This window comes from Plodia interpunctella, chromosome 15, assembly GCF_027563975.2.
Source record: "Plodia interpunctella isolate USDA-ARS_2022_Savannah chromosome 15, ilPloInte3.2, whole genome shotgun sequence".
Lineage (NCBI taxonomy): Eukaryota > Metazoa > Arthropoda > Insecta > Lepidoptera > Pyralidae > Plodia > Plodia interpunctella.
Window position 1 is genome coordinate 4,686,714 of NC_071308.1, and position 16,375 is coordinate 4,703,088.

Genomic DNA, 16,375 nt, shown 5'->3' on the forward strand with positions numbered 1-16,375 from the left:
ATATCGTTTAAAAATTGCTCAAACTAAAGATGAACTAAAGTCCAAACATAACCTAATTTGAATAGAAAGACGGCGGGCGAAACACCTAATTAATACAATTTGTTTTGTATCTTCATGCATTAATTAGGCCTGATTTTTCTCTTACATTCTTAAAATGACTGATTACAACGTGGTACCATGGTACGACAGCAAGGAATGGCTTGAAGTGTACAGTAAAATTTACAATGAGAATAACCAACAAGAGGCTCTTAACATGTTGCTAATTTGGAAAGCGAGGTGCCCTTCGCTTCCATCAGGCATAGAATCAACTTTGACTTTATTGGAAGTAAGTTCCCATGATCAGAAAATTTGTGATGATATTACAAAAGATCAATTCATACGTCTGGCGTACTCATCAGCCATAATGCGTTTTGTTAATCACATGTTAGATACACAAACTGCTAAAGGGTCAAGTTTATATAATGCAGCAAAACAATTAGGAGTTCCCGACTGGATCATAGATATGAGACATGACACTGCCCACAGCAATAATTTACCATCCATAGATTTACTGAGAGAAGCAGCAGCTATTTGTTTAAAATGGCTTCAGGAAAATTATTGGGATAAATATAGAGAATGTATACAGGATTACACAACATCTGCATATACTTTGGGAGATGGGAATGGAGACACAACTAAAATTATAGCATTACTAAATTTTTGTTTATCTCTTAGTATATGTATGCACTCTAAAATCAAAAAGTTGTCTGATATATCAGATGTTACTATGAGAGAATCTATAGTTAATGACACCAGAGATTTATTTGGAGATCAAATTGATTTATCAAATTTGAAAACTATTTCTATTATGTCCTTAGTAAATGCATTGAACGGACAATGTAAAAATCTTTTGCAAGGTAAAAACAAAGCAACTCAAGTTACAAAGGTCTTATTGGGAGAAGATTCCTTGTTTCTTTCCTTAGAACTATTACATTACTTGAATGAACATGATTTCCCTCGCAAGAAAATATTGAGTGCAGACTATATTCAATGTTTTGAACTCTTGTTGACATTTCTTCATTCAAATGACTTGATTTTCGAGTTTATACTAGAATTGGTCCATATAACACAAAATGGAGAAGACAAAGAAAAGTGTCTTTTATCAGCACTTTGGCTAGCAGAAATACTTAAGGCCTTAAAAAAGTCTAAGGAGTTTATTAATAAGATGAATAGGTAAGATTATTTTTTCATTTTATTTTTTTTTTTATTTTTCCATTTCTCATACTCAGAAAATGCTTAATCAGGTGATGTGGAATTCTACACTTTGATTACAATTAGGCAACAGGTTTTGCGTTTTCTTTATGTGCAGTGTGTTCCATAATTTTCTGAATACTCATCAGATTTGATAGTCATACTTATTTTTTACAGGATAAATACAAAAGACATGCAGTCCAGAAAAAGAAAAGAGTTAATATCTTTATATCATCATTGGTTTCCAAATGATAGGTTAAATGGCCTATTGCTAGATCTTCTGAAGTCTGCTCCTAGTGCCTTGACTAATATTAACTTTGTACAATCTATTATATCATCCTACAATCCATTTCTGACTTGTTTTGTGGCAGATCTTTTAAATTTAGTTGAACCACATTTGCCGAACCCAGTGAAAGATAAAGTGTGCAAGTTGGCCAATATGATTTCATCACCTGAAAAACTCCCAAGTGCACCAGCAAAAATTTACACCGTTGAAGACTTAAAATGTAGCAATATGGAAGCTGGTCATTGTTCTATGGAAGTAGAAGATGAATTTAATGATGTTGAATGTAAAAACAATGAAGACATATTTAATCCCATAAATGCACAAGGAAGTTGGGTTTTATCATCAGTTGCTTTTGATTGGTCTGCAGTTCCTATTGGATGTTTCATTCAGAACTTGAATAATTCAAAGTAATATCCATTCAAAATAAAACCATCAAATTTACACAGCAATTATTTATTTTTCTTTTATATTTCTGTATACAGTAGAATGTTTTGGTTACATTTCATTGTAATGATATAATAGGGTCCTAAAAATAATACGAACAATATACATGTCATATAATACAAGATCATTAATTTAACGTCACAGTCAAATAACATACAGGAATATAAAATGTCAATTTGTAAACAGCATAGTATTGGTCCTTAGGATAAATACAACTATAGAATAGATTCAGTAAACACAGTAAGCATGTCTATAGAAATATCGAATAATATCAAGTAAAACTTCCACAACATCAGTTCTATATTTATAACCTTGTCATGCACTACCATAAAATCATGGTAACCTACAGAAATTTGAAATATCTATTAAAAAGATAAATACAAAATGTAGTTTTGTAATCCTTTTGTGGCTGTTGGAAAGTTGACACCAAGCTAAAAGTTTCAACTATGTAAATGTAAAGTGCCTTTAAAAAAATATTCAGTAATAACTTTAATATTAAGAATTGTCATATAAATCGATTTTGCCAACATCCTTGCAAAAATCAACATTATTATGATAACAGATCTGGGCTTGTAAAAAACATTTTATGCATATCAAATAAAAACAAACTTTGATAAAATTTTAATAGTCCAAATACATAGGCACCTAGTGTGAATTAAATCAAATTTACAAGAAATTATAACAGATGTCTAAATAGGCACTTTGATAAATTAAAAATTACAAAAAGAATTTAAAATAGTACCTTCCTAATTTTAACTAGTAATATTTACATAATTCTCACGTGGAACGACACTATCTACATACACTTCTAGTGTTTAGTGCTACATGTAGCCACATTGCACATTCAATTTACTTAATAACTTATAGAAACTTGTTAACATGGAGCCTTCGAATTAGTGATACTAGACCTGTATTTAAGTAACTAATTTTATAACTACGTAAAATAATGTTTCAAGCGGAGTACGCGTTAACAGTACGAGATTATTATAAGAACACTATAATTATGTAAACAACAACAGTCGAGAAACAGTTGAACATTCGTAGACATGGACTGCTGAAAGCAAACTAGTCGAAGGCACAGAAATACAGTAGATTACTGCGGCACAACCCCAGCGAACAGGATAACGGGATTGTATGTACACGATATAACAACATATAGGCACATCTAAAAGGAAATTTTACCAATTATAAACTCAAGTTTGAATTAAAATAAATATTAAAAAGAAGTGGTGGCTTGTGGTCAAGGAAGTGTCAATGAATTATAATAAACATACTAACCAATATAAAAAACAAAAACATATATTGCTGAAATAAAATTAAACCTACATAGTTAACTTACAAAAATTGAGCTATAAATATCTCATACAAGCGTTCTTAGTAACAAGTTCAAATCATAAATTGATTTCACAGAGATAATTCGTTGTTTGAATAGTTACAAACTAATATAGAGCAGGTAAAAACATTTGTGACTTATATAAAGATAAATTCAATAGCTTAACAGTAGACAGTCTTTTGGAATACAAAAATAGTGAATCATATGAAGTTAATGTAACGGGAATATTGGTGAACTAAAAATTGACTTTTTATTATGTTGAAGAATACTATTAATATTTAGACAACTTCAAATTATATTATTCAAAATGGTTTAATTTATGTAGTTCACATCTATTAGACAAACATCATTTGAGGGAAGTAAACTTTATCACTAGAAATAACTAAAATTGTGACAGGTAGGGTGCTAGGAAAACTGAACAAGTTTGATGAGAAATGTAATGTCACATTAGAAAGGACTCTTTTCACAGTGGAAGCAACGACATGGCGGAAAAGATTCTTCAAGTATTGTAAAATTATGATAGCTTCTACTGATTTATTACACTTCAAAAACAAAAAATAAAATTTCCGAAATGGATATTATAATTATCTGTTACAACAAATCTTATTTTCAGAATGTTCTAATTTGGCCTTTTATCTGTAATTTGATCTTTGATTTGCATCTCTAAACGAAATTTTTAGGACACTTAAATATACCAATTATTTATTAGGTAAACAGACCAATATAATCACAATTTGACACTAATTCTAAATTTGGCGTAGTTAAAAGAAAAATTAAATAATGTTAGCAGTAAGAATATAATTTGATGAAACTAATTCAGTAGAAAAAATATACTACAATTAAAACATTTAAGATTTACATATTTACAATGAAAATATATCATAAAATAGTATGTCAGTGGGTAGATGATTTTTTATTATATATTAACATACGAATAAGAAATATATATTCGCGTCTGTGTAGAGGTCACAGACGCGGTCGAAGGTACCGGTTGGGGCGTACTCAGTACTCTACGCAATAAGCTCATCGCTAAAAGTTAAGTACAAGTTATCCATGGCTCGGCGGCGACCTGAGGTCGTCGCTCTACACTAATAGATCTATGCCTCATAACAACATACATCGCTCTTACATTGGCCAAAAATACCAGTTTATTACTAATTCGATTCTAAATGTCTCTAGCACAAATGGCAAGAAGTTTTGAAACAGTAATTTTGTGGTATGTAATAAAACTAAGATCAAGTCACATTACACGTCCATCCCAATACATAAAAGAAAAAATAAATTACAAAGGGATGCTCGCACGTCACATGCTTTAATTTTTTTAATGTGTTTTCCACCTGATTATAATCTCAAATACAACATTTTTACACAGCAACCAGATTAATTTGGTTTGTTATACTTATCTTGGCAATCATAATAACATTTAGATAAAGATTTTTATTCAATAATCTCATTTATCTTTGGGAATGTATTGCAACTAATCCTCATCCACTTCTTGAGAAAATTTTCAGACAATACAATCACTCTTTAAAATGACGTCAAAAGAACTGGTTTCGTAAGAATATATATACTATAATATAGATCGAAGTAATTAAATATTTGAGTATACACCATCTGTCCTGTTTCTTCTTGTATTTTTCTAATACGCGTTTCTCTTTCTTGTTTTGTAAAAATAAAAAAAAGATCAATGCTTTTATGATTTTCCCACCTAAATGTTTGTGAAGTTTCGAATTTCAAACGCCTCCGTGAGGTGAAAAGTACAGGAAAAAAATTGAGAGCGCCTACCAGCTCTCATTGCCTCATATAACGCAACGAGAGCGAAATCAAGGGCTTGGACAATAATAACGAAGTATCACATTTTTCGAATTTAGTGACAACCCTGATCACTGGCACCAGTTGTATGGCTGCCGTTACCCAGACTAGACCATGATGGGGTCGTCGGAGGACAGCTGGCGGTGCAGCAGCCGCTGGGAGCGCAGCGAGGCGGCGGTGCTGAGGTCGTCGGAGCTGCCGAACTCGCCGTCGTGGTCCGTCGTCGACAGCAGGTCGTCGTCCGACGTCGCCCTACACACAAATCTGTTTTATTACCTATATTTATTTTATTTATTTCTCTTAAACCACTGTTTAAACAAAACATTGACTGTATCGAAATATACAACAATTATTCAGTCGTATTTACTAAGCGGTTGCTGTCGCGACTTATTTGTCAATAACTATATAATTTTGTTTGCCATATCGACTCGGAAAGAACTTATCTCCTTCCATTTTTTGATAGTTAACCTCCTATACAATCGATTGTCCTAAATAAATCAAATAAACTAAAAGGTCAATATATTTTTCACTGTAGTAGAACACGTGTGGTAGTGTGCCTACCTGATGAGCGTGGGCAGATGCGAGGTGAGGATGGCCTTCTCCTTCTGTATCTCGTGGATGTGGCCCACCAGGATCTGGTCGTCGGGCCGCGAGGAGGCGGAGGTGGAGCGCTGCGTGCTCAGTCTGTCTGTGGCGGTGTAGTACGCGTCCTCCAGCGTTGCGATGTCCGCCAGCATTCCGCGCACCTGTCGCACAACTCATCATTTTAGTAAGTTTTGGTAAAATTTGGATGTGAACAGTGGTGAAAAATATGTAGGTTAAGGTTGAAATCGGGTTTGAAGTATATTTGTGATCAACCAAAAAAATTTGATTCACATCGATTCCTAACAATAATAAAATCGTTTGTGACAGCGAAGTAGCATTATAATCTGCAACAAGAGCGGCGGCTCGCAGTATAACATATACTCACAGTGCGCATCTTGTCCTGCAGAATGGTCTCGAGACAGGTGGTCTGCTTGTTGATGTCGTGCAGCGAGTCCTGCGCCGGCTGCACCTTGCGCGTGCGCAGGATGCAGGGCGCGAACACGATCGCCAGCGCGTTCGGACCCATCCTGGAATCACAATTTTAAAATAAGAACTGTCATTAACATACAAAACTTCAGCTTTATTATGGGTATTTTTTACACCACACAAATTTTGTGAGCAGATACAGATAATGAAACGACATGTCCCTGATGTTCCTTACCAGGCAAGGGATTTTTATTATACAAGATGCTAAAATTAATAACATTTCAAAAAGAGTACTTACCTATTGTGACTTTCTCGTAGTGCTACTCTGGCCAGGTGGAATATCAACCTCTCTACCAAATCAAAGTTCGGCTTCGGCAGCTTTTTTAGTATCGTGAATATGCTTGATACCCTTTCCTGAAATAAATGATATATAAAACTGTAAAATTTCATTTCAAAGTTAAGTTAGCTGTATTTTGGTTGGCAAAGGCTTTTGGCATTTCAAAAAATTAAACAAAAAGATCTGCGCTGAAAATTGGATAATTAATGTAACCGGCAAGGCAATGCAGTCTTGATAGTTATAGTAGTTTGGCCGAAAAAAAAGTTACGTTTATAGCAAACTCCGCAAAAATAAAAATATATATGGCCCAAACCTGTGGATCAGTGATGTCGGCGGCGAGGATGAAGTCGTCGTAAAGGTCAAAGGTGAGCAAGGGCTCAGGCAAGTCCCTGAAGAAGCCCTTCAGTACCGACGCCCGCACGTGGACCGCGTACGTGTCTAACCGCTCCACGCCCTCTTCCGGCCGCTCGTCTAGTAGACGTCGGAGTTCGCGAACCTATATACAATAAATATTGATAATTACTTATTTGATTCATGAACATTTCACACGGCCTCGCTAGTCACTAATATTTACTTTATAACATGTAACAAGTATATTTTTTAATTTTTGCCAAAGCTTTTATCGTCAAAGAGATCTTGTTGCATTCAACGCGTGAAAACAAATGTCCGTGCAGTATACGTTTGAGGAGTTCTCTCATTCGGAGCCGATTCTATATGCACCATCCAATCAAGCATGTCATAATAATGCATTGTCATGGAGACTGAAAACATTCGAAAGTAGGTTTGAAAGTTATCTTGCAAAATATGATTACTGACAAACATTGAAACTGGTGTAATTAAAAGTTTGTAGAAAATAAACTTACCTTTGAACTGAGTCCACTTTTTCGGTAGAGCCCCTCGTTGTAGAGGCCCGTCATCTCAATGGTGGTGATGAGTCTGTCCACCACTATGGGAATGTTGCTGTCGCCGGTCGGCAACTCGCACAGCGGCACACCGAACACCTGAAATGCAAATATTTTTTACTGCTTGTTTCCCGTGGATTTAACCCAGAAAAAAGCAGCCCACGTCACTCTCCAACATCTATCTTCATACAAAAAATTATATTAATCACACAATAGCTCTGATTTAAGGAGGATAAGAGTAAAGAACCGTTGTTTTCAATAAAACTGTTTGGAAGATGTCTTACCAGTCCTCTGGTGACGACCCCGTACTGCTCCCGCCCGCTCACGTCGAGAACGCCAACTATCGCTGCAGAGTCCTTCCGACATTGCGTGTTCACCTGTTTACAAATATATCAATCAATGAATTATAGAGATCCAAAGACTTCAAACGAACAGTTACTATTTTGTTTCTAATTATTTTTGTAATATATTAACTATTGGACAAATTTTGATAAAATTTGGCACAAAGAGACTTCAGGAGTAAATAAGTAGGTTAACTTTTATCGCGAAAAAGGTGGACAAAGTCGCGCTCAGCAGAACTTTTGAGCTCAGGAGAAAATAGGTTATGGCTCTGTGGCGCCGCAACCTCTGTATTTGTATAAAACTAACCTTCATGTAGCACTTCTTGTGCGAGGCCAGTTTGCAGCACTGGCAGATGAGCGATCGCTCTATCGGCCACATGAAGAATGTCTTGCAGATCTCACACTCCGTCGGGATGTTGATCATCGATAGGATGAATATATGGCCCTTGTATTGTATGGGGTCGTCCACCTGCAAAATTACGTTAGTGTTAACAAAAAGATTTTTCACAATTAACTCTGAAGCAACAAACAATATTATCACACTGCTAACTTACGAATATAATCCCCAAGACACAGGATTTACTAAAAGCAAATTCAACAAACCTTTCTCTTTTTGTCTTTTTTCCTCTTCGTTCTAGCTTTATCGGTCTCATGCTGGCTCATGAACTCGTCCATAAAGCCCCTAAAGGCATTGACCCCCATCGTGATAGACAGCGTGGATCCCTCACGAGCGCAAACAGTTTCCATCACGTGAAGGAAGTTGCCGATAAGGTCTTTGTATTTGAGCGCAGAGCCCCTTGTTTCGACCACGCTGTATGTAGCCACGAGGTTGTCTTTGAACTCGCTTAGTGCGTGCTTGAATACCCTGTCGACCTGAAATAACACATTAAGTAAAACCGTTTGCAATCAATCGAGAGTTAATCAGAATATACCCATCTAATATAGGCAGAAAATGTCCAGCGAGAAGACCTTGAGATGGAAAGACGACATCAAAAAGATAGCGAGCAGCATCCGCTTGTTAACTTCCTAAAATTGGCGGAAACTGAAGCCAAATATTTGGTTGAGCAATGCTGAGAAAAATAAGATAAACATTTCCCTTAAATGAGTTGGAAGAAAATAGCTTAGAAATAAGCCCGCCATGGGTCCATGTATAATATGGGTAATATATTGTTGTATTATTTTGTTGTGTTGTCGTCTTTATGCGCTATAAAAATATCGATTATAGATTTGTTTTGTAAAACAAAGCCTACCTCGGACTGTTTCTCGTTATCAGACAGCCCCATCTGATAGATCTTCTTAGTGATAAAGTTCTGCATCGCCTGCAGCTCAGTCGCGTCCGATATGATTTTGTCCGTGCGGTCCATGAACTCCGAGGTGCCGGTTAGGTTGAAGTTCGACGTTACTGAACCTAGCAAATTAAAGTATTTTATTTTTACGACTTTCATCTGCGCGTTTTCCCAGTTTCTTCCGCCGCCATAGGTCGTCGGAGACTAGGTTCTTTTCTATTTTTCTTCTCGACTTATTTTTCTGACTATACCAGAAATAAATCCCTCTCTCTCATCTCAGCATTTTGCCGGTTCTTTCTCAGCTGTCAATAGCTAGACTGTTAAAAATCACGCATCGATGTTTTAAAAAACTTCCCCAGTGACGTAATAACGCGCACAGCGTGCGACCGCCGAAAAATCTCATGCAAAATTAAAATTAGCACTGGCGTTGCGTAGTTATTTAAAATCTTGAATTAAAATAGGTTATATGCATTTTAATATAATTACACTGCTTCTGGGTCTAGAAAAATAATTAACAAACAAAAACGAATAATTCCTACTGTTAGTTATTTTTTAAAATTACCTTTGGCCTGATCCCCCAGCATGTTATAGGGCTCCTTCATGATAATCCTCTTCCTGTTCCTCGGGCGAGTCTTGGCGTTGGCCACGACCGGACTGGTGCAAGGCATGGTGATGACGCCCTTGTTCTGAATGCACTTGGTGTGGTATAACTGTTTGCAGTCGATGCAGCGCTGCCCTTGTGTGATGAAGGCGTCGATCGCCTCGTGGCAGTACACGCATTTGTCGTCTTTAGAGAACCGCGTGCCTTTGCGAAACCTGATGATAATATTGTGCCATTGTAATTGTCATTTGGAAAATTAATGTTGAGCAAGTAGTCACCGCAGCCTATGTGTGTGACAAATGGCTGTACCTGTGTCCAGCGATACGGAAGAGTCCATTAGTAGTGGTCCCGATGAAGTCAGTGGACCTGGGGTCGGGCGCGCGGGGCTCGGCGGGGGCGGGCGCGGGGTCGGAGTTGCGGCGGCGCAGCGCCGGCGCCGGGCCCCTACCCGACCGCTGCAGCCCCGCGCCGCACGCCGCGTCCGATATCGGCGCCGATACAGATGACGTTTCTAGTAGTGGCGCCATCAACTCTGATGATGTTCTGGTGGAAAACAATCATTTTTTAAAATTTTTAAAAATATATTTCTTTCATCTGATGGTAGCAATAATAGGGAAGATGCGGGCGGACTTAGGTATTTAAAACAGACATAAAGTTAATGTAAAGGACAACCTTTGCAAGTATAAGATTATTCAATCCTTATAAAATCTTCAAATTTATCAAAACAATAGAGACATTTTACAGTGACAACTATAACATAGTTAATTTATATAATATATATTTAATTTATATAATACATAATTTATATTATTATATTTCAATACTTGTCAACCCAAGCAATCATCTTGAATGAGAGTGATCATATAAGCTGGCAAGTTACCTAGCAGGGTGTCTCTTGCCGTCTCTATGGTCGGCCACAGACACGGCAGCGTCCAGAGCGTCCAGAGCGTCCAGAGCGAGGCGCGGCGGGCGGCGCGAGGCGCGCGCGGGCGGCGCGGGCGGCGGACACGTCTCCGCTGGCCGCAGGCGCACGCCCGTCGACACCACTGAAGAAAACATATAAATTATTTTGTCAGCTCTTTTTTATCATTTGACTATGATATAAAATAAATAAAAATTCTAATTTAATTATCTCAAAAATGGGGATAACATTATATAAACTTTCATAGAGCTATTCAAGCTAGAGAGTGGCAAGAATGTTAGGGACGCACACAGTTATACCACATATAAAACTTGAATATGTAGGTCGATTAATGCTATCTTACCGTAGTAATAGAACACGATCTTAACACACAGAGTAAGGTATCCCATCATCAGCAATAATATAAAAACACCTACTAAATACACTACAGAGACACAGTTACACGTACGTTGCCGTTCAGTCTTCATACTCAGAATTGGGGATATCGACATCCTACACATTTTGCCTAATTCAAACACGTCACTGAGAGAATACTTTAGTAAAACACGTCTTGAGCATTTCAAATACCAGACTTGACTACTTTACATAGGATAGGAATAAATAATTTAGAAGTCATTGATGAAGTAAACAAATTAATTAACTAATGATTTTAAAACAAATATTGTTTTGTTTGTTGCTGCAATAGCAAATATATTTTAAAAGAATAATCATTATTTTATTGTGAAGGTACTATCAGCGGATTAGCATTTTTATTTTCCATGAAAGAGTATAATATTATTATGTTTGCTTTAGTCATGATATGATGAATTTGAAAGTGAGTTTCGTGTATTTATTGTTTCCTTCATTTGTGTACGACGTGAACAATCACATACATATTTTAAACCTAAAATTTTGTGATAATATGGCGATGGATGATCATCATTCTTTTGGAACAGCAAAATTCCCAAATTTCAAGATTCCCGACGTACAAACCTCTATATTTCTTTCTTTCATCTGGGCGTTTTCATAGTTTCCTCCGCCATAGATCGTCGGAGCCCAGGATCCGCTATCCTACGTGTTCTCCTCCACTCCGCACCTAGGTCTAGCCGGGATGATAACGGCTAAAACTAGATGTAGCCACATCCCGGGGTTAGCCGTAACATATATAAAGAATAATGATAATGACAGACGATATGATTATGATCTTTGTGTCGACTGACGACATAAATGTAGCACATGTCGTCCCGTACGAACCTGGTTGTGCCTTGTGGTCGGGTCGGGGGTCGCGGCGCACGGGCGGCAGACTGAGCAGCGCGGGCGGCTGCAGCGTGGTGCTGGACAGGCTGCGCTGGTACACCTGCGGCGAGCTGCGTCTGCGCATCACACCGCACGCTTTATCATGCGGCCTGACACTTTCTCTCTCATCCTCTCATGTTAACAATTACATTTCAAGGGTTCGCGTATCATAAACATGAAATTTTAAGATTCGACTGATTTTACAAAGTGTGACGATAACTTTAGCGAGTTATCGTCACACTTTGGGGATTTTGTCATTGCCTATCAACTGTCAAGGCTGTTCTAATCCTTAAAAGTCAAAGCATTAAAGTTATGCATTTCACGTCAAATTTATACCATTATAAAGATCCACATCCAAGGTTATATATTTAATAATATACAAATTGACACTTACCTTGACCCTGTACTTTTATTTGTGTCCGAGCTGTCTCCCGAACTACAGTTATTTATCCTTTCCGTTACATCTACTAATTCGATATTCTTGTCATTTGTCTGAAACAAAAATCAAAAACTTACTAAGTTCTTCCTCTTTCAATTTCCATTTTCCAATCTACGCAATCACCTGATGACCATGATGACTATTTTCTTCTATTATATTTTCGTGAAAAAAAAGAGTAATAGCAATTTTTTTTCTTGCTGGCCAGATATTGACGACCATTTTTATTTTTAATTACTACTTACTTTCGTCTTGCTGGCCAATATGTTCTGGTCCAACCGCAGCCACAGCAGCTCATCCGCGAGGTCGGCAGGAGTGATCTTGTTGGGGACGGCCACGCCTTCAGCGTTCCATCGCCCGATGTCTAAGAAAGATTTCACTTCTTTTTTCTTCTTTCTTTCCTCTTTTTGGATTTTACTGCAAAATAATGGTCAAATTAAAATTAATAAATTTAGACTGTATAAAAACTATTTTTATCAATTACTCGGATTTATTTATATATGAATGTATTATTTCGACCACTGAAACATGTGAGTAATATTTTTTTAATCAATGATTTCAGTGCGTTTGATCTCAATAATGCGTGGTGGGAAACAAAGATGACGTCGAAAGTGCCAGGACCAAGCTCAAAAAATGTCTATTAATCATTCAAAATCTTATTTACATACCCTAAGCAGTATATGCAACTTAGGCTACCTAGAGGAGGAGGAGATTATAATATATAAAGTACCTTTTGTTAACGGCCGTGATATCTGTGACCTGTGCGTTGGTTACGTTTTTGTTTTCGAACGCCGCTGCAGGAGGAACAAATGTGTCTCGCTTCTTTTCCAAACTGCAAGAAAATAATTAATAAATAACTGGACAATCAACAGGTACTAAGCTACGTACTAACCTATAACAAAAAAAGAATAATATTACAAAAATTTAGAATGAAAGCGACTGAGATATCGCAGCTAAGCCCTTATAGGTTTACCAATACATATTTAAAGAATACTTTTCACATGTAAATAAAATGTACAAAAGTACATATTCAAATACAGAACATTATTATTGTGAATTCAAATAAAACAATACCTGGCTATGGGTAATGATTGTGTAGCTCTCAACTGTCTCATGTTCTCCACTCCTCGGTTGATGAGCATATCCCTAAAATAAATGCTGCATGAGAGATTTGCTACGTGAAATCGTAAACCAACGCCCGACCTACATATTCATAGAAACACGGCAACTACACGCGCGCAGTCAATAACTTACTACTGTTTATTACTACTAAATAGTACATTAAATTCGACAAAGTCATGTTTGAACTATGCATGTTCGTAAAATGTTCAATTAAGATCACTTCCGAAAATCATCAAATGAATATTTGTTGTACAATTTAGGTTCTATATTTCTATTCTGTTACCATTAGGTTCTCTATTTCTATTCTGTTACCATAATAAGTATAATTAGGTTTTCGTAGTTTTGTAGTCGATTATAAGCTACGTTGATCGTTCCTTAACAAATAAGTAATGAAAATACGATGAGTCTGCTATATTAAACAATGAATCAGCCGTTTTTGAATAAAAATACAATATTTTACATTTACAATACATTTTTGGTCATCCAACCAATGAGCGACCATTGTGAGAGTGACTTAATCACCACTATCGCAGGCCGAGCGCGCTAACCACTGCGCCATTAAGCTCCTCCAAAGATCTACAAAATTTGAATCAGCACTGGCGTAGCGTTGGTTCAGTCGGAAATAAAATTTATTAACACCGACACAGTATCAGGATGTTTCATATTTTGTGACACCCTGGCTGCATTATGAACGCTGCTGTTTCGCTTTAGCAAGGCCGAGGTACAACTGTACGAATCTCATTAAACTGTACCTATATTGTATACTTACAGTTGCGTATCTATAATGTTCTTGAGCTCTTCGAGGCTTGGCGCGCGGTTGGTATCGTCTTCGTGCTCGTCGCCCGCCTTATTGTCATGCTGTCAACACAAACACGCACACTCCGTATATACATGTGTGTTCTGTCACACGTTCATGACAAATTGTACGGACGCATATTCTGATATGTCGTGACTTATATATGTATACAACGAGAACTTCATTATATATTAGGCTTCATTATTTCATAGGCTTCATTATATATACTAAAAGAAATGGGACAGAGTGCTAATAACTTTTGTCCCTCACCATGTGAAAAAATATTCACTTTTATTTCTTATTATCATTACGCCACAAATGAAAGTGCGTCCATACGTAGCTATTAGTGACAAGGACTTTACTAGTTATTTTCGGGAGCTTACAACATTGTATCATTCTCATTCTAAAAACTGAAATATTTTAATCAACAAATAGGATCATAACACATACGATGAGTTTAATGCTAGTGATTGAGATTTCATATGTGATTTATTAGTAATCGAAAGAAAAACATTTCATGTTTGTAGCGACCCTACAAAAGTTTTATGTAAAAAGTTATTGAAGACATCAGCAACCATTAATTTACTATGTGATAGTAAAAATATATGCACATAACAGATTAATGGCGTGAATCGAGCAAGGATGTGAATATTGGAAATAAATTATTTATTATTTTGATAGAAAGATAAATAGAGCGCGGTGTTTGCGGCTATAAGTCTGGAGCCCGCTTAACACTTTAGTGGACCCGTGACTGTTATATCAGTATATTACCGCTTGCTGATAAAACATCTGATAGCCTAATGTAACATATCGACAGATAGAGTTAAAAATTGTGTTTCACAAGTGTTGGATAAGGCTAACTGGCCATTCATTCACATTAGACAGTTTCATCCATTCGTTAGTTATATATTAGATTACCATATGATATGTCGATGAGATACGAAAATAGTTTCAGGGTCTATTTCACCACTTTCTGATAGTGGTGAAATAGACCCTAAAACTATTTTCGTATCTCATCGAGTCTCCGCTATAGTGTTATTATAAATTCCAGTGATGTAGGTTCGCATGCGAATATATATATTTTCCATATATGCATTTACATGGAAATAATACCGTGAATTTAGACGACAATCATTTGCCAATTATTTACACCAATCAAGTCATTAGTGGGTCAAACAAGTTTACTTACGTCGTTTTTGTCGAGTATTCTGCGCGGTCTCCGAAGGGCAGGTAAAGTTTTTCGGAGTAAATAGCCTTTGGCGGCGGCTTGGAAGCCCACAATGCCTTTCTTTAGCTTCAAGTACCATCTGCGCACGCGATTGCCGCGAAACCACGCTTGAACTTTCGTAGCCGCTTCCACGCGAGCCACCAGCCATTGTCTATTAATTGAAAATAGTAATTGTGTACTTTATAACTAAACTTAATTTGATGTTATTTTTTAAAGTACTAAAAATATTACTGGTTTGCTCTATTAATAGGCCAAGACAGAAGGAAAAAGTTAAATACAATTCACAAAACAAGAGAACAAAGTAACAATAATTCTAAACGATGTAGTATCTCAAAAATGCATCCACTTTAAATTTGTACTCATTGCTGATTTAAGAAGTTTCGTGTGTTAGGTGGGCGGTCGTAAAATCACAGTAGAATCTTCAAGTTTGTAATATTTCTTTAATTTTTAACACTGACCCCAGGATACGAGTCGTCACGGCCGTGCCCAATAAGCAACATGCGGAAACGAGAGAAACAAATAAAGTTATGATGTTCTTTTTTCTTCCTTACAGAGTATATTATGGCTAACACTGGCGTTAGATTTTATTCAAGCCGCATAAACTGTCAACCGTGCAGGTTTCCTAACGATGATTCCATTCACCACATGTTATGATAGTGACGATTACCCACCTGCAATAACCCTGTAAGACGCGAGAGGCGCGCCGCAACGCCAGAAAGCGGCGCCGCTCGAGCACGGCGCGGAACCAGCGCTGGATGGCGATGATCGACGCCATAATCTGCTGGTGAAGCCGGTATTCCAGTTTGGTCTGCTCGCTTTCGCGCATGAAGATCTTTGTCGCACCTGGGTATTCAATAGTTTTTGTTGATTATATTCATGGAATCTGACATGGAATTCAAAGGTTGGAAAATCACAACACAGCTGAAGAGAGATATGATAGGAAACTCCCTTAGAGTTTCCTATCATATCTCTCTTCAGCTGTGTTGTTTTACCATATTTTTTCTCCACTTCCA

General features: G+C 37.0%; 2 protein-coding genes across 13 annotated transcripts in view; one reads left to right on the forward strand and one right to left on the reverse strand.

Annotated features, from left to right (window-relative positions):
- On the forward strand, positions 1-1,957 carry LOC128675720 (uncharacterized protein). The gene is made up of 2 exons (XM_053755294.1): positions 1-1,212; positions 1,408-1,957. Exons 1-2 carry the CDS (start codon positions 155-157, stop codon positions 1,925-1,927), a joined length of 1,578 nt encoding a protein of 525 aa, XP_053611269.1. The 5' UTR covers positions 1-154; the 3' UTR covers positions 1,928-1,957.
- LOC128675719 (unconventional myosin-IXa-like) overlaps positions 1,954-16,375 on the reverse strand; it is a 27,978-nt gene continuing 13,556 nt past the window's right edge. For all 12 annotated transcript variants that reach the window (XM_053755290.1, XM_053755286.1, XM_053755291.1 and 9 more), the window contains 21 exons: positions 16,034-16,205; positions 15,324-15,513; positions 14,108-14,196; positions 13,291-13,362; positions 12,947-13,048; positions 12,462-12,633; positions 12,175-12,272; positions 11,739-11,857; positions 10,464-10,629; positions 9,893-10,126; positions 9,545-9,798; positions 8,947-9,104; positions 8,300-8,569; positions 8,004-8,165; positions 7,640-7,732; positions 7,317-7,454; positions 6,767-6,949; positions 6,415-6,530; positions 6,076-6,217; positions 5,667-5,851; positions 1,954-5,357 (listed from right to left, as the gene is read on the reverse strand). In XM_053755290.1, coding sequence (XP_053611265.1) covers positions 5,213-5,357; positions 5,667-5,851; positions 6,076-6,217; positions 6,415-6,530; positions 6,767-6,949; positions 7,317-7,454; positions 7,640-7,732; positions 8,004-8,165; positions 8,300-8,569; positions 8,947-9,104; positions 9,545-9,798; positions 9,893-10,126; positions 10,464-10,629; positions 11,739-11,857; positions 12,175-12,272; positions 12,462-12,633; positions 12,947-13,048; positions 13,291-13,362; positions 14,108-14,196; positions 15,324-15,513; positions 16,034-16,205 — 3,260 coding nt within the window. In that variant the 3' untranslated portion in view covers positions 1,954-5,212. The remainder of the gene's footprint in view (positions 5,358-5,666; positions 5,852-6,075; positions 6,218-6,414; positions 6,531-6,766; positions 6,950-7,316; positions 7,455-7,639; positions 7,733-8,003; positions 8,166-8,299; positions 8,570-8,946; positions 9,105-9,544; positions 9,799-9,892; positions 10,127-10,463; positions 10,630-11,738; positions 11,858-12,174; positions 12,273-12,461; positions 12,634-12,946; positions 13,049-13,290; positions 13,363-14,107; positions 14,197-15,323; positions 15,514-16,033; positions 16,206-16,375) is intronic.

Bases quoted from the DNA above. Each gene is read 5' to 3' on its own strand.
- LOC128675720 (XM_053755294.1), top strand. From the start codon at position 155: ATGACTGATTACAACGTGGTACCATGGTACGACAGCAAGGAATGGCTT. The intron at 1,213-1,407 runs GTAAGATTATTT...TATTTTTTACAG, and splicing joins TTTATTAATAAGATGAATAG to GATAAATACAAAAGACATGC.